The 22,455-nt window shown below is 41.5% G+C and overlaps 3 protein-coding genes and 1 non-coding gene across 5 annotated transcripts; 3 read left to right on the top strand and 1 right to left on the bottom strand.

Moving 5' to 3' along the window:
* Window positions 1-204: 204 nt before the first annotated feature.
* utp18 (UTP18 small subunit processome component) lies at window positions 205-8,149 on the bottom strand. The gene is made up of 13 exons (XM_053493408.1): window positions 7,798-8,149; window positions 7,502-7,635; window positions 5,608-5,703; window positions 5,437-5,504; window positions 4,987-5,093; window positions 4,781-4,906; window positions 4,483-4,657; window positions 4,195-4,295; window positions 3,757-3,847; window positions 3,477-3,600; window positions 3,168-3,342; window positions 726-868; window positions 205-321 (listed from the first exon to the last, which is right to left on the bottom strand). Exons 1-13 carry the CDS (start codon window positions 7,999-8,001, stop codon window positions 297-299), a joined length of 1,569 nt encoding a protein of 522 aa, XP_053349383.1. The 5' UTR covers window positions 8,002-8,149; the 3' UTR covers window positions 205-296.
* Window positions 8,150-10,007: 1,858 nt separating this feature from the next.
* Window positions 10,008-12,621, top strand: LOC128519623 (nucleoside diphosphate kinase A2). 2 transcript variants are annotated; one of them, XM_053493415.1, is made up of 5 exons: window positions 10,008-10,117; window positions 11,202-11,334; window positions 11,763-11,864; window positions 11,957-12,069; window positions 12,378-12,621. In XM_053493415.1, exons 2-5 carry the CDS (start codon window positions 11,206-11,208, stop codon window positions 12,493-12,495), a joined length of 462 nt encoding a protein of 153 aa, XP_053349390.1. In that variant the 5' UTR covers window positions 10,008-10,117; window positions 11,202-11,205; the 3' UTR covers window positions 12,496-12,621. The 2 variants fall into 2 exon arrangements, with proteins under 2 accessions (XP_053349390.1, XP_053349391.1); XM_053493416.1 differs by having other exon boundaries at window positions 10,008-10,115; window positions 11,199-11,334.
* Window positions 11,397-11,528, top strand: LOC128519696 (small nucleolar RNA SNORA49). The gene has a single exon (XR_008357873.1). It is a non-coding gene; the product is annotated as a small nucleolar RNA SNORA49 (small nucleolar RNA).
* Window positions 12,622-14,820: 2,199 nt separating the features above from the next.
* On the top strand, window positions 14,821-22,341 carry prf1.3 (perforin 1.3). The gene is made up of 4 exons (XM_053493407.1): window positions 14,821-14,881; window positions 16,817-17,328; window positions 19,351-20,220; window positions 20,299-22,341. The coding sequence occupies exons 1-4, from the start codon at window positions 14,858-14,860 to the stop codon at window positions 20,597-20,599; spliced, it is 1,707 nt and encodes a 568-aa protein (XP_053349382.1). The 5' UTR covers window positions 14,821-14,857; the 3' UTR covers window positions 20,600-22,341.
* The last annotated feature ends 114 nt before the right edge of the window (window positions 22,342-22,455 follow it).

The raw sequence follows: 22,455 nt of genomic DNA on the forward strand, positions 1-22,455 counted from the left end.
CTGGAGTTAAGTGGACATTGGCGATGGTGAAGTCGTTTTAAAAAATATCATTCAAATGTTAACCCCACTCACTTCACCCAGAAGAAACAAAAACAATGCAACTGTTAAATCTACAGTTTGCTCTTACTGAGCATTAGGCGTGATTAGACATTTGTGCACTACACATACACACATTTATTATAGGAAATAAAAACACAAACCCTGTCTGGATTAAAAAAACTGATTTTATTAAAAGTTTGATAAGTGTGTGTGTATGTGTGTCTGTGTTTGTCTGGCCAGGTGTGATGTTCACGTCCTCAGAAGTCTGTATAGTGCAGCAGCCTGAACACAGGGAAATAAAGAGCTGTTACCATCACTACCAAACACACACACACGTGCACACACACACGCATATACACATGCACGCGCTTCCTTCCTAGCATCGTACTGCTGGAGCCTGTGAGGAAACAGGAACACACACTGTCTCCATTTATTCACAACAGAAAATGTTCATCTGATGACTGACACCTGCTGGACACACGGTGAACTACAGGTACACACAGACTGTCTGGCTGCTGAGAGGTTCATCATCCCTGCATTTTACCTCATCTTTTTAAACATACACACAAACGCACATCAGGGGTGAATGATAAGTGTAGAGAGAGGAAAAAGCGTGTCACTGCTTTCACTAATAAAGACCCACAGCACACATATTTGTGTGTATGTGTGTGTGTGTGTACATATACCTGAAGAGTAGAGCCTGTCCTTTATCATTAGCGATGGAGTAGAAGCCGCTGTGAGGTGAGAAGTCGAGGCAGTGCGGTCTGTAGATAGTCTTCTTGCGGAATAGGGGGAAGTTGGAAAAAACACTGAAGCTGGGAATGTGGACCTAGACACGGGGACACACGCACACACAGAGTGAGGCACACAGAGTTACACACTAAAACTGACACTGTTTGCTGTTTATGTTTATGCTCACCTAGTGCACTACATGTCTACTAGGAAAGTTACTGTTACTCCTAAGCTCACCTTTTTACACACATACAAACACACACACACACACACCTGGGGTCCGTTTTTCGAACATCGCTTGACACATCCGAGATGAATTGACACATCTAAGATGAGATCATCGTGCTAATTACCATCCAGCTAAGTCGGTTCTTCGAGCTCACCTGTTGTTGATGATTAGTATAGCTGGATTGAGTTGTCTAGGATTATTGCGCGCCAGGAGCGCAGGCTAAATCCTGTTTACATGAAATAAACCTGCTCCCGAGCAGGTTCAAGCTTACGGATATGTTGCTATGACAACAAATGCTAGAAGCGCATCGAAGAACGAAACAATCCAAGATCAGGACAAATCTACAAAAATTAAATCCAGCTAACTGAGTTAGCGACGTACGAAGAACGGACCCCTGACTGGAAACTCACATAAAGTTCACACATCTGACAAGTTCGGCTAATATCTCATATATATATATATATATATAAATAAAAATTAGGGCTGAAATGATTCTTCGAGTAACTCAATAAGAAAAAATTATTGAGGCAAAATCTTCTGCCTCGAAGCTTTGTTTAATTAATTTTAATTAATTAAATTTAATTAAGTTATGTTTTTGCGCAATTATTTGTTTGACAAAGTGTGCTCCTGGATGAAAGTGGCCAGTAAACACCAACGAAGAAGAAGCGCTTACGTCACCCACAAAGCGGAAAGAGATACAAATAGTTAGCTGTGTATTGATTTGATGGAGCGTTCTGTTGCGGGCTGCAAAATGGAAGGGAGCGATAAAAATATCAGCGAGTTAAGAGAAGAAGAAACCAGCAAGAGAAAACGACAGAAAGTGTCATATATATATATATATATATATATATAGGCACCTTAGGTCTTAGTATTACCTTAGGTCTTAATATTATATAACTTAAACATTAATAAATAAATAACATTACAGGGGTATATATGCATGGCTGTAAAGAAAAAAAATAGTACAAGACAGACCAGTTTTCAGATAAACTAAAAACAAAAAAATTAGAAAGAAGTGCGTGTGACTCCTGTGTGAAGTTACCAGAAGAACTCATTCTCCAGCAAGTTCAGTAAAACCTGACAACTGTTTTGTTTTATTAAACTGCACAAATCTGTGTCTAAAACTTTCACTCCAAATATTGACTGTTTGTTTTATTACTCCTTATTGCTCTTTATAGAAGTTTTTTTTATACAGAAATGTTTTTGAAAGCATCTTTTGCCCATGCCATATTTTTGTATGTGCCCAAGACTTTTGCACAGTACTATAAGTAAAACAGCTGTTAGGTTTTACTGAGCATGCTGGAGAATATGAGATCTTCTGGTAACTTTGCCACAATCGCTCCTTTCTATTTTTATGCAAATCCCAGGAGCGTACATAAGGTTTTTTGTTTCCATCTGAAAACTGGTCTGTCTTGTACTATATTTTTCTTTACAGCCATGTTACAGCTGTCCTCTCGCGGAGATCAAAGGGCGGCATTCCGCTTTTAAAGTCTCTAGGGCGCATCACATTGCCCCTGCTCGCGTGCCACTGTCTTTTATAAAAATTCACTGCATAGCAAAAATCCAGCTTCCCAACAGTCAGACCCCGAGCTACACCGCCCACTGTGTTTTATAGCACAGGGAGAAGCCCGCGATCATTAACGGCGATAGCTCACCAGCCATGCTTAATTCCGCAGCCCTACTCCTTCGCACACCAGTAGAAGGAGAGGGCGCCTACCTAGTGAGCTTCGGAGTGAGCGAGGAACGATATCAATTTGGGGGCACGCCTATCATAGACGCACGCCGTGACAATATATACATATATACATACACACAAACACACACACACACACGAAGTAAAAAAAAATTTATACACACTTCAGGTAAAGAAAAACTTCAAATATAAAAAAAAAACTTTTTCTATATATATATTATTATTATTTTTTTTTTAAGTTATTATTTTTTATATTTAATACTAAATGTATTGCCATATGTTATATATTGATAAATATGATAATATTAGGATAATATGATAAAATTATTATTATATTCATATACATCATTTTTTTTTGTGTCATATTAAATTTAGTTTGATGATCAAAGTCAATTAAGTTTTAAATAAAATAATAATAATCACAAAGAATAACAATCGCAAATATTTTTTTACAGCACTGTGTGTATCACTCACCAAGCGCGTAGCTTCGTCCTCTGAGCGAGAGCTGATGGCTAAGATCTCAGACGTGGGGTTGAATCTGAGCGAGGTGGCGGCCGTCAGCAGGTTCATCACACACTTCAGGGGTTTAGGAGACGAACTGTTCACACACTCCTTCTGGGAGTAGATATTCACCACACCCGACTGGGAACTAAAACACACACACACACAGATCAACAACATCATCATGTTATTCCCCGCCACCCCTTCACCAGCTATTTCACACTATAAAGGTCAGATCCATGTCCAATCTCAGTGTGCGTGTGTGTGTTAGATGAGACTCACCCACAGGCCAGGTATCGATCGTCTTTAGACACAGCGAGAGATGTAGCAGTCACACAGCCATCATCTCCAAACCGGTTCACACACTTACTGCTCCTCACGTCCCAAATGAACACCTCACCGTCCTCTGAAACACGCACACACACACAGATACACAAACACAGACAGACACCAGCAAAGAAGAAAGAGGTTATGGATCAGACCAATATTGATCTTGGACTTCTTTATCTCTATGCACAGTTAATATCTGAAAGATCAGTAACACACACACACAATAAAGTACCTGAGTTGGTGAAGATTTTACTGCCATCTGAGTTAAATGCTGCAGCACACACACTGCCATTAACCTTCACACTGCGAACCACCTCCTTCGTCTAACACACAGAATCAGAGACATACAGGATGAGACAGAGTGAGACAAACAGTAAGACATTTTTAAATAGCCTTACCCAGAGCGACTTACATGTTTATATCATTATACATCTGAGCAGTTGAGAGTTAAGGGCCTTACTCATGGGCCTAACAAGGAAAACTTGGTGGTCGTGGGATTTGAACTTGGGACCTTCTGAGCTGTAGTCCAATGCCTTAACCACTGAGCCACCCCTGACCCTCCCATATGAGACAAATAGTGTGTGTAATCTGTATGTTTAACAGTGTTTATGATAAGGTGTGTGTGTGTTGGAGTGTATGGAAACAGTAAGAGATAACAACACTCCTGTACCTTCATTGTCATAAGGTGAAGGAACCCAGAGGAACCGGTGAGGAGCAGGAACTGTCCATCAGGAGACACTTCAAACTCCTTGACTCTCTGTTCATTCAGACCTGCGGGAGGAACATCAACCAGAACATGAAGAGGAACATTTGGAGGAACCACCAGCATGGTAATGAAACATACAGAGACTGGATTAAGAAGCAAATACGGTGCATGCTGTAATCTGAACTGTTATAAAACCTAAAGGAATGAAATGTTAAAAAGGAATCAGAGCTCATGGCTCGTATTTCTTCTGACCTTTGACCCTGGGCACGGGGATAATCTTCCCCTCCATCATGTCGTAGATGTAGAAGAGCTTGTTCCTCAGGCCCGTGGCCACCACCTGCTCTCCGTCCGCGCTAAACCTTGCCTTATTCACTGGGAAGTTCTCCAGGTGGATGCTCTGGATCTTTGGGTTGGTCTTACCATCCACCTGAGAGAAGAAAAAGAAAACACACATAGGAACCTTACCTGCTGATAGAGGGGTACCAATCAGCAGGAGAGTGGAACACTGAGGCTGTAGTTTACCATAGGTCCACTAGAGGACGCTGCTTACCTGGAACAGGGAGACGGTGTGGTCGAGACCGGCGGTGAGGATCACCTGAGCGGAGGTGTGGAACTGCACCGAGGTCAGGCGACCTTCACCTGGGTTAGCGTTGTTAGCATTCAGACATTTCTTTATCTGCAAAGAGAAACATAACAACCTGCTGTCAAAACAGACACACACACAACATTCTTTACCTAGCCATTACACACACACACCTTAATAATGCCTTTAGGGAGAGTTTCTGATGCAGCAATGTAGTTTCCTGTCCTCTGCATCAACTCATTATCTTCATCATCATCATCCTCGTCCTCGTCATCATCACCTAAGAGACAAACAAACAAATACAGAAGGAATGTGTGTTTGTGCGTTCTTTTGTAAGTCGCTCTGGATAAGAGTGCTGCCAAATGCCTAAATGTAAGTGTGTGAGTTAACGATTCTTCATAATGATTTAATGATTCCTTTAAATGATTCAGGAGGCATAAAATTGAAGGCATTAAAAGTGTGTGCTCACTTCAAATTATTTAGAATCAATTTAGAGAAAAAAGACAAACAGAAAGTAGTTTCGGCGGGAATGTACAGTATGTGTGTGTGTGTGTGTGTGTGTGTGTGCATGCACATGTTTTTAAGTGATTCTTCAAATGATTCTGAATCACACGAGTCAGTACCTTTCCTCTTGCTTTTCTTTACAGTGGACTCCGCCCAGGATGGGACGCCACCCATCGCCTTCTGGAACCTGTCAAAGGTGAGACAGGTGAGTGTGGGGTAACCTGTCACTCATTTACTTACATAGATCCATACACTGGTTAACTCTTTGTGTGTGTGAGGGTGGGACTCACTGCTCTTTGAGGCGCTGATGCACTCTCTGTTTGGACATAGCCGCTTCGGCGTCACTGCGAATGAAGTCTTTACGGAAACGATGCGTCATGTCCACACTGCAGAGAGACACCACAGGGACATTGTTAGACCTAAGGGAACACCTACGAGTTACACCTGAGGAACACTCGAGTGAAACCCGAGGATCACCCGATTAACAGCTGAGATACACCTGATGAACACCTGAGTAACAGCTTAGTAAAACCTGACTTACACCTTAGTAACAGCTGGGGTACAGAAAATAACACCATCTGTGTTATCAGACACGCTGTGTGTTGTGTAAGCTGAAGCACAGAGCTGCAGAGACACCAGGAGCTCCGAGAGAAGAGAGATGCTGGAGGTGACCTTTATCATTTTACCTGAATGTCACTTGGTAAAGGTGTGTGTCTATGATCGTTAAAACTAAAAACAGGTGTGCGTGTGTGTTCTCAACTCTTGGTTCTGTACACAGTGTTTAACATGTTCTTACACTTCACACAACATTAGGGCTGGGCAATAAAACGATAACGATATGTATCGCGATAGACACGTGATCGATATCAATAGAAAAAGGGGTTCGATAAAACGTTCGATAATTTTTATTCTTTGTCGAAAGAAAACAGAGGTCGCGAAGGTAGTTTGGTTGCTGTCATGTGCACTCGCTCCGCTACCGGCATTAGGACCCTGAAGTAGTACGGTCGCGATTCAGGAAGTATAAAAGGAGACAAGATGGCGCTTCACATTGCTCAGTCATTGAGTCTGCCCATGCCGTTTCCGACGCTTCGCCGGATCTTAGGTGATTTGGGGTCCAATTCCTGATTGAGTGTGTGTTGCTAGAACGCGGTGTTAGCTTCTCCGCTTTATTTTGTCATTTTTCGCGGCAGCGCAACAGCCCGTTAATTCATGCCCATGCAGTGATGGAAAAAACAAACGAGTCGATGCATATCCATTCTTTTATTTTCTGCGTTGTCAGGCGATATTACAAACTTCCAGGTGGATTCCGTACTTAAATCAAACCAAAAACTACTAAAAGAAAACAGGTTCAGGCTTTATATTCCAGCTCATCTCACATTTCTGCGTTCACGCACATTGGACTGCATTACCCACAAAGCATTGCCCGCACTGGACTACACTCCCGTAAACAGCTGCTGTAAAATCAACCTCTCTCCCGCAACAGCGGGTATAATTGTGTAAACTCTTGCTCTCGGCGTGAGGGAGTTCTTACAATGACTCGCGTGGTTATCCTGCCTGTTCGCGCTATTTCCGCATTTGGATTTACCGTCCACGCTACAAGGGCTAACTGCTAGTCTTCTGGTCCGCTTCCGGTTGCCCGTGACAGTTGCATTAACAAAGGCACTCGTTCTCTGGTAACCTAGCAACGTAGGGAGTGATACACTAACGTCAATCATGTAACAGTATCACGTTTGGTTGCGCCATGTTGTTGTCTCATGCTGGTCTGCTGGATTCCTCTTTAAAAGCAGAAAATGCACTTATTTTATTACACTTTATTAAGCATTTCTTACATTTTACATTTTACAATTTAGATAATTGTTAAGTGTTCATTGTGACTTTAAACTTATGTTTACATTTTAATTATTTGAGTTTTCCATGGTTATTGACATAACTGAGGGGACTATGATCAGAGGAACGTTAAGTTTAAAATAAAAATGTTTAAATGTAATATATTTTTCTCCTGGTCCTTATTTTGAATGGGTCATAAAAATATCAATAATTATCGATATTGACCGATATGAAACACTGATATCGTGATACATCGCCCAGCCCTACACAACACAACATACACTCCAGCTTCACAGTTCTGCATCAAGACAACTGTACCGGGCGGTGTAACCTTTGCCCTTTACTCTAAGCACTTACTTTTCCTCCACATCATCATCCTCATCCTCCCACACGGCTCTCCTCTCTGTGGGGACCTGCAGCCTCGCCTCATTCTCCACCTCTGAGTCACTCGAGTCCTCATCCTCCTTTTCATCATCATCATCATCATCGTGCTGATCACACACAAAGACAGGGACAGAGACAGAGACAGACACACACACACACACACACACGGAGTTAGAACACACAGGATCTGTATTAATACTCAGTGTATGGTCATCAGCAGAGCATACATCAGACAGGTGTGTGTGTGTGTGTGTGTGTGTGTGACTGACCTGTAGGCGCTGCAGCAGCCCCTCCTCCCCCCCGAACACGAGCTCCTCCAGGAGCCTCACAGAGCTCTCCTCCTCCCCTAACGCCTTTAGCTCCTGCGTGTGCCTGTTCCTCTCCTGCTCCTCACGCGCTGCGTCCACGCGCACACCATCTGCCTCTAACCGCGGCCTCTTCACTTTAGCGCGCGCCGATTTCCCCTCCATCATTCACCGATTAAACGCCGATTAATCCTTAAACACTGTCACAGCCGCACAGACTCTCTCTACTCCGCTTTAACTTTAATCACAGTACTACACTCAGTACCCAGCCTGTGCCATGTTTTCCAACAGCGTGCACTGGCTTCCGGTTTGGTGACCCACAACCCCGGAAGTTTTTACCCCGCGCCCCCATTTCTTTTCGTTCTTCCGTTTGTAGTAAAAAAGTCTCTGACTTTTTAAATGTCGTGTGAGGGCTTTTTTTCATTATTGGAAAAGTTTAGACAAAAAGAAAACGATGGATTACTTCTAAATATTTATATTTAAATATGTAATACATGATTTTAAAATTATGGGGCATTTAAAAAAATGGGGCAAGGGTAGCTCAGTGGTTAAGGCATGGACTACTGATCAGAAAGTTCTCTACTTCGTGCAAGGCCCTTCACTTAACCCTTAACTGCTCAGATGTATAATGAGATAAAAAAAAAAGTAAGTCACTTTAGATCTCAAGGGCACCTGCTCAATGCTGTAATGTAAATGTGCGGTAGTGTTATTTTTTTATTATTATTATTATCAGTCAAAACTAAGTTCTTTTACCAGTTACAGAATGCAGTATGTTATTACCCAGGTCTAAACCTGATCTGTATTACCCCTACTTCATCTATTTAATTAGTATAAAGGATGTACTGCCTTTAATCATATATTTAACCCCTATTGTGTCATATTGTACAGGTGATTAGTTATTTTACTTCTGTCTGTGACACAGCTAATGGCTTATATTGCAAAGTTGTACCTCGATTAAAAATAAATAATTTATTGTATTTACGTTGTTAAAGATACAAACCTGATTTAAGACCACAATAATTCATTAGTATGGTGTAGGGCCTCCATTTGCGGTCAGTACATCATTAATTCGTCTTGGCAATGACAGATACAAGTCCTGCAGTCACCAGAGGGATTTTGAGACGTTCTTCTTGCAGAATAGTGGCCAGGTCACTGTGTAAAGCTGGTGTAGGAAAAAATTTCCACCCCAAAGTGGCTCAATAGTATTTAGATCTGGTGACTGTGCAGGCCATGGGAGATGTTCAACTTCACTTTCATGTTCATCAATACACTCTGTCCCCAGTCTTGCTGTGTAAATTTGTGCATTATCATCCTGATAGTTTACATGGTCCTTCAGAATGGTTTGGTAGTCCTTGGCAGTGACGCCCCAATCTAGCACTAGTACCAGGCCTAGGGAATTTCATGATATTGCAGCCCAAACCTTCACCAATCCACCCCCATGCTTCACTCTGGGCATGCAACAGTCTGGGTGGTACGCTTCTTTGGGGCTTTTCCACACCGTAACTATCTCGGATATGGGAAAGACAGTGATAGTGGACTTATCAGAGAACAAGACATGTTTTACATTGTCCACAGCTTTTTTGGTGGTATGCTGACATTACCCTGGATATTGTGGCCCTGGATATATGTTTTCTAATAGTAATAAACAGTTTATACTGTATAATGTGTCATGATGCATTAATGGTTTGAAACTAAAAAAAATTTATTATCTTGGAAAATGCTGAATAGTTAGTAAGTGATTTTCCCCCTGTTTCCTGCCTTTAAAATAAATATATTAATATTTAATTACTTATGCTCAGAAAATACATACTTTTCTAGTTAAATAAACAAAATAAACAGTTTTATTAAATTCAACGTTAGATCATTGTAAAACAATGACTGTGGTTTTAGTAATAAAGTTTGATTTAAAAGTAATAACTAAAATTTTGTTTTTATTGAATCACAAAAGAAATTACAATTATAGTAAGATTCAAGAATAAAAGACAAATAAATAATAATTAAAAATAAATAAAAAGCAAGAAAAAAGCGTTCCCTACAATAAGAGTTTTGGGAACACACCCGGAAAACCAATGATGTTGTATTGCTAGGATCATCTAACCAGATGTCAGAGTTTTTCTGCCAATCAAAGTGTTTATTGACGAATCAAAAACGCAAACGTCCCGCTCTTCCACTAAGCACCGCCCTCTTTCTCGGCCCTCGCTATATAAACGCCCGGACCGGGGCTACAATTTCTCGCGCGTTGCCTCTTCAGCTCGGAGTGTTTCTGTGTCCTCTCACCCCCCAGGTGTGTAGGTTTAATCCTTAATTATGGAACCATTTCATTGTGTTCCATTGTTTTAGTTCTATAAACGTATTCAGGCTATTCTGCTAAAGCTAACGGCTATAACCTAAATTAAGTAAGCTTTTTTTCTGCTTAAGCGTTAACCCGAGCGAAAGCTAACGGCTAACAGTTACGTATCGAACGCTAAACCATCTGGAGTACTTTTATTATTATTTAATGTAAAAAATAAGTTCATTGCTGGTCTTTGGAGACATGGACTATAATCCATTAAAAGAAGCTAAAGCTAAGATAACTAGTTTTTCTGACAAGACTTTTGGGGGCTACACACTGCCGCACGCGCTACAGTATGAGTGCTGGCCATCGTCTGGAGTTCGGGAAATCTCGCGAGAAACTGCGAGACTTTTAAAATGGCGCTTATTAAACGTGCAGTGTAGAGCCTGTGTAATTTAGTTTTTTTTTTTGTGCGCGTAGAACATTTACTTGTGTATGTATAGCTATGTACGAATTAAATATAAATTTTAGCCTTTAGTAGGAGGTAATAAGACCTCGAGTTTATTTTCCCCTCTCCAGTCTTTGTCTCGAGCTCTGATCTTTCTGTACTTCACTATAGATTTTCACTGCATTGTTTGGATCTGACGCATAACTGTCTGAATGGTGCTTTAACCTCCTCTAATTAAATCTCAGGGCCCAGGAGGGCAATCGCGGGGAAGTGCCGCAGTGTGCTAAAGGACTGGCCGCAGCTCATGTACTATATTTAATCGCACTATATATAGTGCACACATGTCTGAGTGTATGCATTTGGACATGCGTCTAAGTGAACATGTAGTGCTCCAGTGTGCACAGCAGGGTAGCTGTTTATCTGACCTGTGTCATTGATGAACCACAGTACAGCTTAAACCCTCCTCCTCTCTCAGGGTTAGTACTGATATATACAGTCGTGATTAAATGCAGTGCTTAAGCGCTTGGTCAGGATTTTTGACCCTGTGAATCAGAGGGCTGCTATTTAATAAAGGCTGTAATGAATGATGCATAAGAAACCGAAGCCTGTTGAGGTTTTTAATGGTTTTTAAATTCTGTATGTATGCAGTATCATGGCTGCCAAGGTTGAGCGCACCTTCATTGCCATCAAACCTGATGGAGTTCAGCGAGGGCTCATCGGTGACATCATCAAACGCTTCGAGCAGAAAGGCTTCCGCCTCGTCGCCCTCAAGTTCTTGCAGGTGTGTAGGACTTTTCATGCAGTGTCTGATCTGTTCATCCTGTACAGGTGTGTAATGTGAATCTGCCCCCTCCTTACTCCAGCCCCTCTGACTTGGTGATGTGGTCTGGCATTGATGGGGGAAACATGACCCGCTCCATCACTCACGTTCACTGTGGTTACTGTCAGTGCGGGACCAGCGGTGGAGCGAACATTCTAATAATTGGCCTAATGAACTGATGGCAGTTCATGGATTATATACCCATCTTGTTTACTCAGTAGCTAGCTAACATGCCAATGATATGAGTTTTATTGCTAATCATTTATACACTTAACTGGCTAACCAGCTATAAATACTTGTTTCCTCACTAGCCAAGATGGAGGGAATACAGTCCTGTCCTGAAGATGCTGAAGTTAGTGTTAATGTAAACATTTTTGTGTTAAATCCAGGCGTCTGAGGAGCTGCTGAAGCAGCACTACATCGACCTGAAGGACCGCCCCTTCTACCCCGGCCTGGTCAAGTACATGAACTCCGGCCCTGTCGTCGCCATGGTAAGGGATCACCTGTTGCGCACACAATGTGGTACATATAACACAATGTGGTACATATAACTAGTAATGCTAACGGTGTCTTTGTGTGTAAGGTGTGGGAAGGTCTGAACGTGGTGAAGACAGGCCGTGTGATGCTGGGAGAGACGAACCCAGCCGATTCCAAGCCTGGTACCATCAGAGGAGACTTCTGCATTGAAGTGGGCAGGTGAGTCTGGAAGCATGTAGGGTGGGGCAAGGCGGGTGAACCAGGGACCCTGTGGGTGGGGGAGTTCATCTACTTGGCACACTTCAATGTGTGGTGGTTACTGTATAAACTAAAACTCCTAGTGATTTCTCTTGGGGAATCTTCTCTTTCTGAATGTAGCTGTGTCTTCAGGGTCCTAGTGCAAGCCAAATACATGGTTAATACTTTCTCCAGAAGCATTACACATGATTGTTACAATGTTTAAGTTGAAAATGTTGTAGTGTTTGTAAATGTTGCGTTGTTAAAGTATGTGCATTTGGTGTGTACAGGAACATCATCCACGGCAGTGACTCTGTGGAGAGCGCTAACAAAGAGATCGCTCTGTGGTTTAAACCCGAGGAGCTGGTCTCCTTCAAGAGCTGCGCTTACGAATGGATCTATGAGTGAAGTGGACCATATCCCCTCCCCACAACATCTTCATCTGGTTCAGTCCGAACTGTCCTCCTTTCACAGTGTACTGTCTAAGTTTATAACGGCTAGAGCACTTAATAAAGTCCTCATGGAAACCTTTAATTTGTGTCCATCTGAGCTCCTACACTGTTTGCTTTTCCCAGGTGTTTGTGTGGTGAAGTAGAACTGGGTGTGTTTTCATGTGCGCATTAACACTGCTTTAAGTACTTGTTACAGGGGTGTGGCCATATTCTATCATTAATTGGTCTCATGACCTGGGTTAGGGGAGTGGGTTAGATTTAGGGTGGAAGAGGGGGGATGAAATAATGAGGTGTGTACAGTGATTGCATTTAAAAGATTTAATCACACAATCATATGTCGAATGTTATTTTTAGGATATCACCATATTAACTCTTAAGTTAACCACACTAGGGGTAGAATAATGTCTTACAGCTGCCAGTTTGGTGTTAGTTTTATAAATCTCCTATAGTACAAATTCTATACAAAATTTGCTCCTGCCACATGCAGCACTGAGTAGTTTAACATACTATATTGCTGTAATCTCATATTCGAACACTTGTCATTTGATTATAATTTCGTTTGGAGTGAGGAGTGTGCAGTAAAGTGCCACATGAAATAATCGTGATCTCACCACACACTCACCATCTCTAATTATTTATCTCACCATCAGGGTCACTGGGGATGTTGTCAGAGGAAAATACATTTGAGATCCCATGTGTTTTCTGTTCTAATTAAAAGTTGTAGTAGCTTAAGCAGAACCAGTTTTTTTTTAGCACTGTTGTCATTCAGCTTTGCAGTTTTTCTTTACACTAAAGCATAAACAAAGGGAATATGAGAAAGGAGGATAAACGGGCATGGGAGAAAGAAAACGGGGGAAAAAATTAAGGCAATAGAATGCGTTTTGTCTCCCTCTGGTGGAGACTTTAGGTATGATCATCTTCCATCTGTTAGACTTCAATCGACAGTTCTGTAGAATAGAGTGTCACAGGTACTGAAGTTAGCTATGAGTTCTACAGCTTTTTTTGCGTCTTATGGTCCATTAAAAGGCAGATTGTTCTTGATCCCTGCAAAAGCGATTGAGTTTCTTTTCCAGGTTCGATAATGGAAAAACAAAAATACGAAAGACAAATAAAAATAAAATACTTGGAAAGTAATGAAGGTCTGTTTCTATGGAGTGTTTAATAATATCTATAAATATCTGTTATTAATTACAGTTTGTATGTTTAGTGATAGAAAAATTGAATTCTATAATGAAGGAGGAGATGCATTAGAAAACAAACAGGTTGTTAACATGCAAACACGCTTACTCTCACTTATTGTATATACCGATTCATTGCGTGCTACACATACACACACACACACACTATGGGCAATTTCGGAATGGCAATTAGCCTACTCTGCAGGTCTTTATACTGTGGGAGGACCCGGAGGAAACCCACCAAGTAGGGTGAGAATAAGCAAACTCCATGCAGACAAGGGAATCAAGCTTGGCCTGGAATCAAACCCAGACCCTGGAGGTGCAAGGCGACAGTGTTACAGTAACCACTACACTACCGTGCCACAAACGTGCAAACTGTGAGTGTGAAATATAACTGATGATGCAGTGAGAAAAAGCAGACTCAGAAGTTTAGTTCCTGTTTTGTAGCTCAGAAGAACATAAGAATTATAAAGACTTTAGAGAATATCCAGGAGTTGTATCTCCCAGGACTGAGAGCTAGAGGCGATCCTGATAGTGTACCTAAAATTAAAGTTCTCTATAGAATAGAAGTATCTGTGCTCATGGCTCTCGGTGTGGTTAAAGGTCTTTTCTCACACTGATGTCCACTCACTTTATTTTATTCCGAAATAAATTCGAAGTCTTTTTTTTAAAGAGTCTCACTCAGAGGAGAACCTTCTCCACCTGCTCTATCACCTCAGAAGCTCCATCATAGACAGGTTTCTCCTGCTGCTCCTCCTCCAGGTTTCTCACTAATCTTCATGAAGGACGATTATTCCAATGAAGACGATTCTCTCTGCTGTGTGAAGACAGGCCTAAGGTCACTGTGCAAGTGTGTGTCTGTGTGTGTGTGTGTGTGTGTGTGACCAAGTTCGTGTTCGTGTGTGTGTGTTCGTGTGTGTGTGTGTGTGTGTGTGTGTGTGTGTGTGACCAAGTTCATGTTCGTGTGTGTGTGTTTGTGTGTGTGTGTGTGTGTGTGTGTGTGTCGTGTGTGTGTGTTCGTGTTCGTGTGTGTGTGTGTGTGTGTGTTTATGGGTGTTTAAGTGTTGCTGTGTCAGTGTTTTTTTTCCAGTTTGTAAGTGAAATTCCTCCATCAGTCACTTCGCTGCTCAAAACCTGACCATGCAGCCTCAAACTCACAGAGCGGTAACTATACACACTTTACTCATATGTATAATGTATGTGTGATTTGTGTGTGTAGATGTGAATATTTGTCTGTATTGTTAATTATTATTAACGCAGTGTCAATGTGGTTAACACTGGTCTCACTGCACCGTTTAACTGAACATTACATTATTATTATGATCTCTTTTGCTCTACGGACTCGGTTATATTTTCATAAAATTTCTACAAAATCTCCAAATTAAACATTTTTTTTTAATATTTAAAAATATAATAATAATAACAAAAAATTATTAAACTTTAATAATAATAATAATAATTTTCAGCAACACACATGTACCAATAGTTTTGACCCTAACAAGATTTATAATGTTTTTACATTTTTCATAAATAAAAAATAGCAGTTATAAGATTAATGTTCACCATAATAATAATAATAATACATTATTATTATTATTATTATTATTATTATTATTTGCAATTACAAAGATTATAAAGATGTTTATTTGTATTTTTATTTATTATTCCATTCCTATGCACATATAACCCATTTAAATTTTATAAGTATATGTGATATTTCTAAAATGAAAAAGGTTTAGATTTATGCATAGAGTTCAGTAAAAAGTTCAATATAAAAATAATACTATCTTAAGATGTTTTTTTATTATTATTCTGCATTAAATCATTAAAAATTCCTTTTAATTTCATCCTGCTGCTGCAGTGAGGGTTTAGTTACACAGAAATATCGAGCAAACTATAATAACATAAATTATATACGATAATTACCGAATTATATGAAATGTGCGTCATCTCTAAAACATTTTGTTTCTGTTTTATTGCAGCAAAAATAAATATATCCCATAAACGACATGAATTTTTGCAGCTAATGCTCCAAAGACTCACCCTGAGCTCTCTCACCCTGAGCTCTCACCCTGAGCTCTCACCCTGAGCTCTCACCCTGCTCTCTCACCCTGAGCTCTCAGTCTGCTCTCTCACCCTGAGCTCTCACCCTGCTCTCTCACCCTGAGCTACATGTTTCAGTAACTCGTAGTAACTCCTGTATCAGTGTCACATGATCTGATCTGCTCTGATCTAAATAAGCAGTTCAGCAGGTTCAGAGCATTACCTACGTCACCAGGAGGAGAAGTGTGTGATAGACAGGTTTACACGAACACCTTCTGATTCCTCATTATACACAGCTTTACTGCAAGCAGAATGTGTACAGAGAGCGCTGCGAAATGATCAGATGTGTTATAGCTGTGCGTTACACAGCTGTGTGTTTCACTGTTTTTTTGGTCTGTTTTTTTACAGATGTGTATTTTACGGCTGTGTGTTTTGGGAAAACCGAAGAGTTTTGTTTTATTTCATAAACTGCTGACAGCTTTTTTCCAAAACTCAATTAGAGCATTTATTTTAAGACAATAACAATACGTCAAAATAATAGAAAATGTTTGATTTTTTAAAACACGATGTAGATTTTAAACAGCAAGATGCTACTGTTTTATCTGAAGTGTTCAGAGATCATTATACGGTGGAATAATCCCGATTTGCAGTGGCAGATCGTACCTGCGTCTCGCCGTTCTCTCCTCCCGTCTCTCACACTGCTGCAGAGGAACGTCATACCGCTCTTAATGCAACGATTCAAGCAGCTCCGCTTTATGTGGTGGCTTGCGACCGTAGATTCTTCCGAGGTTCTCATTTGGGTTCAGGTCTTTGGGTCACTACATGTCCATCTAAAGTTATCGTCTCCCTTTCATTAGGGACTGGTTGTTGTCCCCAGTGTCTGCTGCTTGACCTTGTCCCTGTGCCAGTAAAGCAAGGACATTCTTTTTCTCAATCGAAACTTTTCTTTCTAGCACTTTGGGCCTGTTTAGTGGTTATGTTTAAATTACAGCTACCTTAGAGATCTAGCATTGTTTTTGCCGTCTTTAATGAAACTCTTTTCCTTTTACTATACAGACTGAGATGCTCCCCCATATCCTGCTCCTCATCTCCGTCTCCTTGTCCTCATGCTGCCGCGTGGCCCCGGTCACCGAATGTGGCACCCCTCCGTTTGTGCCCGGTCACAACCTGGTGGGTGAGGGCTTCAACATCGTGAACATGAAGACCACGGGTGCGTTCGTGGTCAACGTGCAGGACTACATCACCGGCGGCGAGCACGGAAACTGCACCATCTGTAAGAACACCCTGCTGAACCGTGAGGAGAAGCTCCCGTCCGCCGTCACTGACTGGCGCATCAAGGTGGGCTGCAAGCGCAGCATCAGCTCCCGGGTATACGAGTCGTCCAGCTCGGTGATGAAGCAAAGCACCAGCTCAACCAGTGTGGGGTGGAAGGTGGGTCTCGGGGTGCCCCTGGTGGCCGGGGTGGCAGTCGGGGGCACACACTCCAAATCCTCCACCTTTGCACGCACACGCGCCTCCCAGGACAAGTTCTCCTACACCAACCACCAGGTCTCCTGCCGCTACTACAGGTAAGTGTGTGTGTGTGTGTGCGTGTGTGTGTGAAAAGCACCTTTCCATTCATGCTTTTAAAAGTGTAGTGCTTGCCACCATGTGTCCTCCAAAATCTCGAACCCCAGGCATGATGGAGTAAGCAAAACACTTGCTCTATCACTTATATTATGTATAATAACCTGCACGTGTGTTTTTATTAAGATGCTGCAATAGATTGTGTCTCTTACAGGAGTGTTAATGTGTGAAGTGTGTGTTGAGAAGGAGAACTTTTATGCTGAAAGAATTAAGCAACTTTTCCCATTCAATTGTACTCTTCCTCCTCGGTTTCTCACATTACTTTTTGTTTTTGTGTGTGTTAGTGTGTGTGTGTGTGTGTGCGTGTGTGTGAGATGGTGAGAAAAGAGCTGTTACAGTTATCGATGTGTCAAACCAGACACACAGGACTGGGGCTCTGTAATACGCTTTCCTTGGAGGTGCAAGTGAGAACATCACGACAAACACGCACTTCATCTGGTGGGAAAGAATGAACAAACACACACACACATTACACCCACACACACATCTCCAGCTTTTAAATACGCAAGTCACAAGTCACAAAAGTTGCGTATGGATCTGTGCAGTGAATCAGAAGGGATTCTGAACTGTACAGATAAGCCCCGCCCCAAACCAGTCCAGGGTCTCCTGTGTAGACATACAGTGCTCATTAGAAGTGTTTGCAGAGCGATATGACTCGTACCTGTGTTGACCTTTCAGGACTTGTTCTCACTCAGTGTGCAGTCTTTCTGCAGAAGCTCCAGAGACAAACTGCTGTCGGAGCTCTGTGGTGGTTTCACACACTCTCATTTTAAAGTGTGTGTTCAGCAGCTCAGGGCTGGAGTTGGTCACTTTTTAACCTGAGTGTGAAGCGCTGACTCTGGGGACATGCTGAGAGCAGCAACAGTGTGCAGCAAGCACTGACGGTCTCACTGTGTGTTTAATACAGCGACGGCAGACACGACAGCAGACATGAAAACAGACACGACAACAAACATGCAAACAGACACGACAACAAACATGCAAACAGACACGACAACAAACATGCAAACAGACACGACAACAGACACGACAGCAGACGCAACAACAGACATAACATCAGATGCAATAACAGACATGAAAACAGACATGACAACAAACACAATAGCAGACGTGACATCAGACATGACAACAGATACAACAGCAGACAGAACAGCAGACGAAACAACAGACACAACCAGAGGTGGAACGAGTAATAAAATTTTGTACTTAAGTAAAGCTACTATTACTTTAGTGAACTTTTACTGAAGTACAAGTAAAGTTACCCTTTTAAACATCTACTTAAGTAAAAGTAAAAAGTAGCTCATTAGAAATTTACTCAGAGTAAAAGTTACGGAGTTACTTTTTTTTTAACAGCAGGGGTGGGATGGGGGATGGAACACCCTTCTACAATAAATCTGTTCCCTTTGTTGTGCTTGAAATCAAAGTGGTCGCTTAAATATGACCAGGGGTTGTGTCTGCATCACTGGCATCTGTTTAATCCGTCTCCATCATTTTTGTGAATTTTTGTTCTCCACGCCTAACAATCAATCAGTGCAGTGGATTCCGGGGTGCAATTTTTTTTTTCCTTCTCCGTTGTATTATTTGTAGTATTTTTCATTTTCATACATCATGCGAATATGATTTAAAATGTAATGAAGTACAATCCTTTAAACAAAACATACTTAACTAAAAGTAAAATTACAGATTTTACACAAAAAAATCTACTCAATTACAGTAACGCGAGTAAAGGTAATTAATAACTTTCCACCTCTGGGCACAACAGCATACATGACAGCGGGCACAACAGCAGATGCAACAACAGACACAACAGGAGAAACATCAGTCAACAGACATGACAAGAGATGTGACAACAGACAACCAGACGAAGAGGTTCAGTGTAGAAACCAGGAATAATGCTGTTGCAAACAATGTAGCCAGTCAGAGTCTGACTCAATCATTTCTCTCTCTCTCTCTCTCTCTCTCAGTCTCAGAGTAAAGGCCAATCCTCCTCTGACTAAAGAGTTCCTCCAGTCAGTGAATTCTCTCCCTGTGCCCTATAACCCTCAGGCCGATGCCGCTTACCGTCACTTTATCTCCGTCTACGGCACTCACTATCTGCGTCATGTGAAATTAGGCGGCCGTGTGCAGACCACCACCGCCGTGCGCACATGCCAGATTTCCATGTCGGGTCTCTCAGTGCATGACGTCAGTAACTGTCTCTCTGCCGAGGCGTCGGTCGTAATCGAAGGCATCGAGGTTAAAGGCAAGGCAGGGTTTTGTAAAAGCAAGCAAAATAAACTTGAGAACAAAAGCAGCTTCAGCGCCACCTTCAGGGATCGTGTTACTGAGATTTGGGGCGGCAAAGGAGCCAATGCAGATCTCCTGTTCTCCCCGGGGAAACAGCACGGGTTCACAGAGTGGATGAAGACGCTGCAAACCGTCCCGGGAGTGGTGTCCTACACCCTGACTGCACTGCACATGCTTGTGGAGAACAACCCGGCCAGGAAAAAAGCTCTGGGGGAAGCCATCACCAAGTACATAATGAGCAACGCAATTCCCTTATCCTGCAACTCCAATTGTAGAACTGGACATCGTACTCCTGACTGTGCGTGCAAATGCGGAGGCCATCAGAACATCAACTCAAACTGCTGTCCGAGTCATCCCGGAGTCGCGACCCTGACCGTCAAGGTGGAGCGCGCTGCCGGACTCTACGGAGATTACATCACCAAAACTGACGGCTACGTCAAAGTCTTCTACGAAAAGAAAGGACAAGAAACGCCAGTCATATGGAATAATGACTTCCCCAACTGGAATTACGTGGCTCAATTCGGAACGGTGAACCTGGCATCGAAACAGTGAGTAAATACATTGATGTTTAGACCATCAGGTCATTTCACACTTCACTAAGAATAAATGATATATTGTGGTTGCAGGCATGTACGCTTTGAGGTGTGGGATCGGGATAACCGCTGGGATGATGACCGTCTGGGCACGGCCAGCATCGTTCCTACACAAGGTGTCAACGTGAGGAAGCAATTTCCTCTGAAGCACGGCACACTCTTCGTCTCCATCACAGCCATATGCGGTCCGCATCTTCAGGGGGAAGTGTGCGAGCGCTACGCCCCTTCACCTGAGGCCCCGCCATTGCTCACCTACTCCCAGCTGCTCCAGAACCAGCGCCACACCTGGGCCGGGGAAAACTACGGCACAGGGCGAAATGCCACAATGCTGTAGTAAGGAGATGGGCTTCACTTAATCATCTTCAGTTACAGAGTCCATCTCAATGTTTTACATAAAATAAATAAAACTATCAATTATACATGTAAGAAGATCACAGTGACGATTTGTAGAGACATAACATAAAGGAACGTTGGAGAGCATAAATCTGTATGAAATAACCTTTATAGTTCTTCTTCATACTCACACGCATATACTGATGAATCGGCAATCAATTACTAATCATGTTCACTGCACATTTATATTTAGCCACACCCTCAAAAGTCCATAACAGGGCAAAGATGACTTAACGCTGAAGGACTGCGCAGACAATGCTGCCATTTTTATTCAAATTCAACAGCTAGACTAATTTGTCTTTATTTTTGGATCTGTTTCAGGATTTTTTTTTTAGGTCATTAGGATTGTACAAAACATTCAGGAATTTGATATTTAACTGAAATAAGATAAAATCGTGACAGTGTTTAAAGTTTACAGGAGCTCGATCACACAGCATGAGACAAATACACATACGTTTACACATAAAATATTTTTAGTATACCAAGATTTTCTTTTATTATTAACTGGATTTTCTGTATAAAAGTTCCTGTGCTCCTTCTAAAACATCCTCATATAGTTTATGGCACTCAGAAGGACAGACTATTTTTTTCCTCTATGGAATGATGTTTACATCCTGACAGACGTCAATCATTCAAATAAAAACAACTAATACGCAAATTAGATCATGTGACATCGCCGCAGCTCAGCGCTAATGTTAACCAGCTAGTTAGTTAGCTTCCATAACAATGAGTAGATAAACGAATATACACAAATAATTAAGTTGGCAAATCAGATAAACTTCGCCCGCTTCATCACTTTATGGTTGTTTCAGTACAGAACATTAAACAGAAGAGATGGAAATACACACACACACACATACACACACACACACACACACAGAGTCATTTCATAGCAGAGATTTTCAGAAATTTGCAAAACAGTTGGTATTTGGTTTATTTTTGAGTTTTATGATCATATGCATTACTTGCAAATATATATCTTGGTTATTATTACGACTGTTTGTTTTTATTGTTTTATAACATATTAAATAGGGATTACATGTTTAATAATATATAATACTCCAGTCATTGTTGTGAGTTCTTTTTAATTCATTTGCAGTCAAAATAAATCATCAGTGCACTACTGAAATCTCAGAATGCACTGCTGTCGCCTTTGCTTTTGTAATTTTACTAGAATTTGTTTGTCTCTGATTAATAAAGCCTAAATATTTATTTTATTTTCAGTCATGTTATTTCACAGGAGCCTCGCACCTTTAGGGTCGAGGGTTTGGGTTTTGAGCGTTTGTGTGAAGTTTGATGTTTTCTCCATGCTTGGTGGGTTTCCTCTGGAAAACTTTTTTGTTTTGTCCGATTCCCTTACACAGTCCAAAGATATGCATTTCCAAATTGCCCATCTTGTGTGATCGTGTGTGTGCTTATGCGTGTTCCCTGCGATGGACTGGCATTCCGTCCCATGCCCTGAATATGCTGCTGATCCCTGTTCTTATAAGGATAAAGTCTCACCATGAAACATTGTGATCACATGACCCTCATGGTTATGCAATATATCTTTTGAGGGTCAGTTTTTTCATGGATTTCAATACCAATTTAAGGTGCATACTGCCACCTAGTGTGCCTGAGTACACGTCTTCTATTGTAATATATAGTACAGTATATACAGGATGCTTTAAACATTAACAGTGACACCCACAACAAGCTTAAGTGTCCAAATACGTTTTTATTTTATCTAATTTTGGACAGAATGACCTTTTTAAAAATATTGCTTACCTAACAAATATTTGTTGTTTAAAGATTTTT

This window comes from Clarias gariepinus, chromosome 3, assembly GCF_024256425.1.
Source record: "Clarias gariepinus isolate MV-2021 ecotype Netherlands chromosome 3, CGAR_prim_01v2, whole genome shotgun sequence".
In the NCBI taxonomy this organism is placed as follows: Eukaryota; Metazoa; Chordata; class Actinopteri; order Siluriformes; family Clariidae; genus Clarias; species Clarias gariepinus.

What these genes read in the sequence shown, in the direction of transcription:
- utp18 (XM_053493408.1), bottom strand. Translation starts at nt 8,001, where the DNA reads ATGATGGAGGGGAAATCGGCGCGCGCTAAAGTGAAGAGGCCGCGGTTA. An exon ending in AAAGAAAAGCAAGAGGAAAG is followed by an intron (nt 5,094 to 5,436) that starts GTACTGACTCGT and finishes TTTGTCTCTTAG; the next exon opens with GTGATGATGACGAGGACGAG. An exon ending in TCCCTAAAGGCATTATTAAG is followed by an intron (nt 4,907 to 4,986) that starts GTGTGTGTGTGT and finishes TTCTCTTTGCAG; the next exon opens with ATAAAGAAATGTCTGAATGC.
- LOC128519623 (XM_053493415.1), top strand. Translation starts at nt 11,206, where the DNA reads ATGGCTGCCAAGGTTGAGCGCACCTTCATTGCCATCAAACCTGATGGA. An exon ending in CCGGCCCTGTCGTCGCCATG is followed by an intron (nt 11,865 to 11,956) that starts GTAAGGGATCAC and finishes TTTGTGTGTAAG; the next exon opens with GTGTGGGAAGGTCTGAACGT. An exon ending in TTCTGCATTGAAGTGGGCAG is followed by an intron (nt 12,070 to 12,377) that starts GTGAGTCTGGAA and finishes TGGTGTGTACAG; the next exon opens with GAACATCATCCACGGCAGTG.
- prf1.3 (XM_053493407.1), top strand. Translation starts at nt 14,858, where the DNA reads ATGCAGCCTCAAACTCACAGAGCG. An exon ending in AGCCTCAAACTCACAGAGCG is followed by an intron (nt 14,882 to 16,816) that starts GTAACTATACAC and finishes TTTACTATACAG; the next exon opens with ACTGAGATGCTCCCCCATAT. An exon ending in GTCTCCTGCCGCTACTACAG is followed by an intron (nt 17,329 to 19,350) that starts GTAAGTGTGTGT and finishes TCTCTCTCTCAG; the next exon opens with TCTCAGAGTAAAGGCCAATC.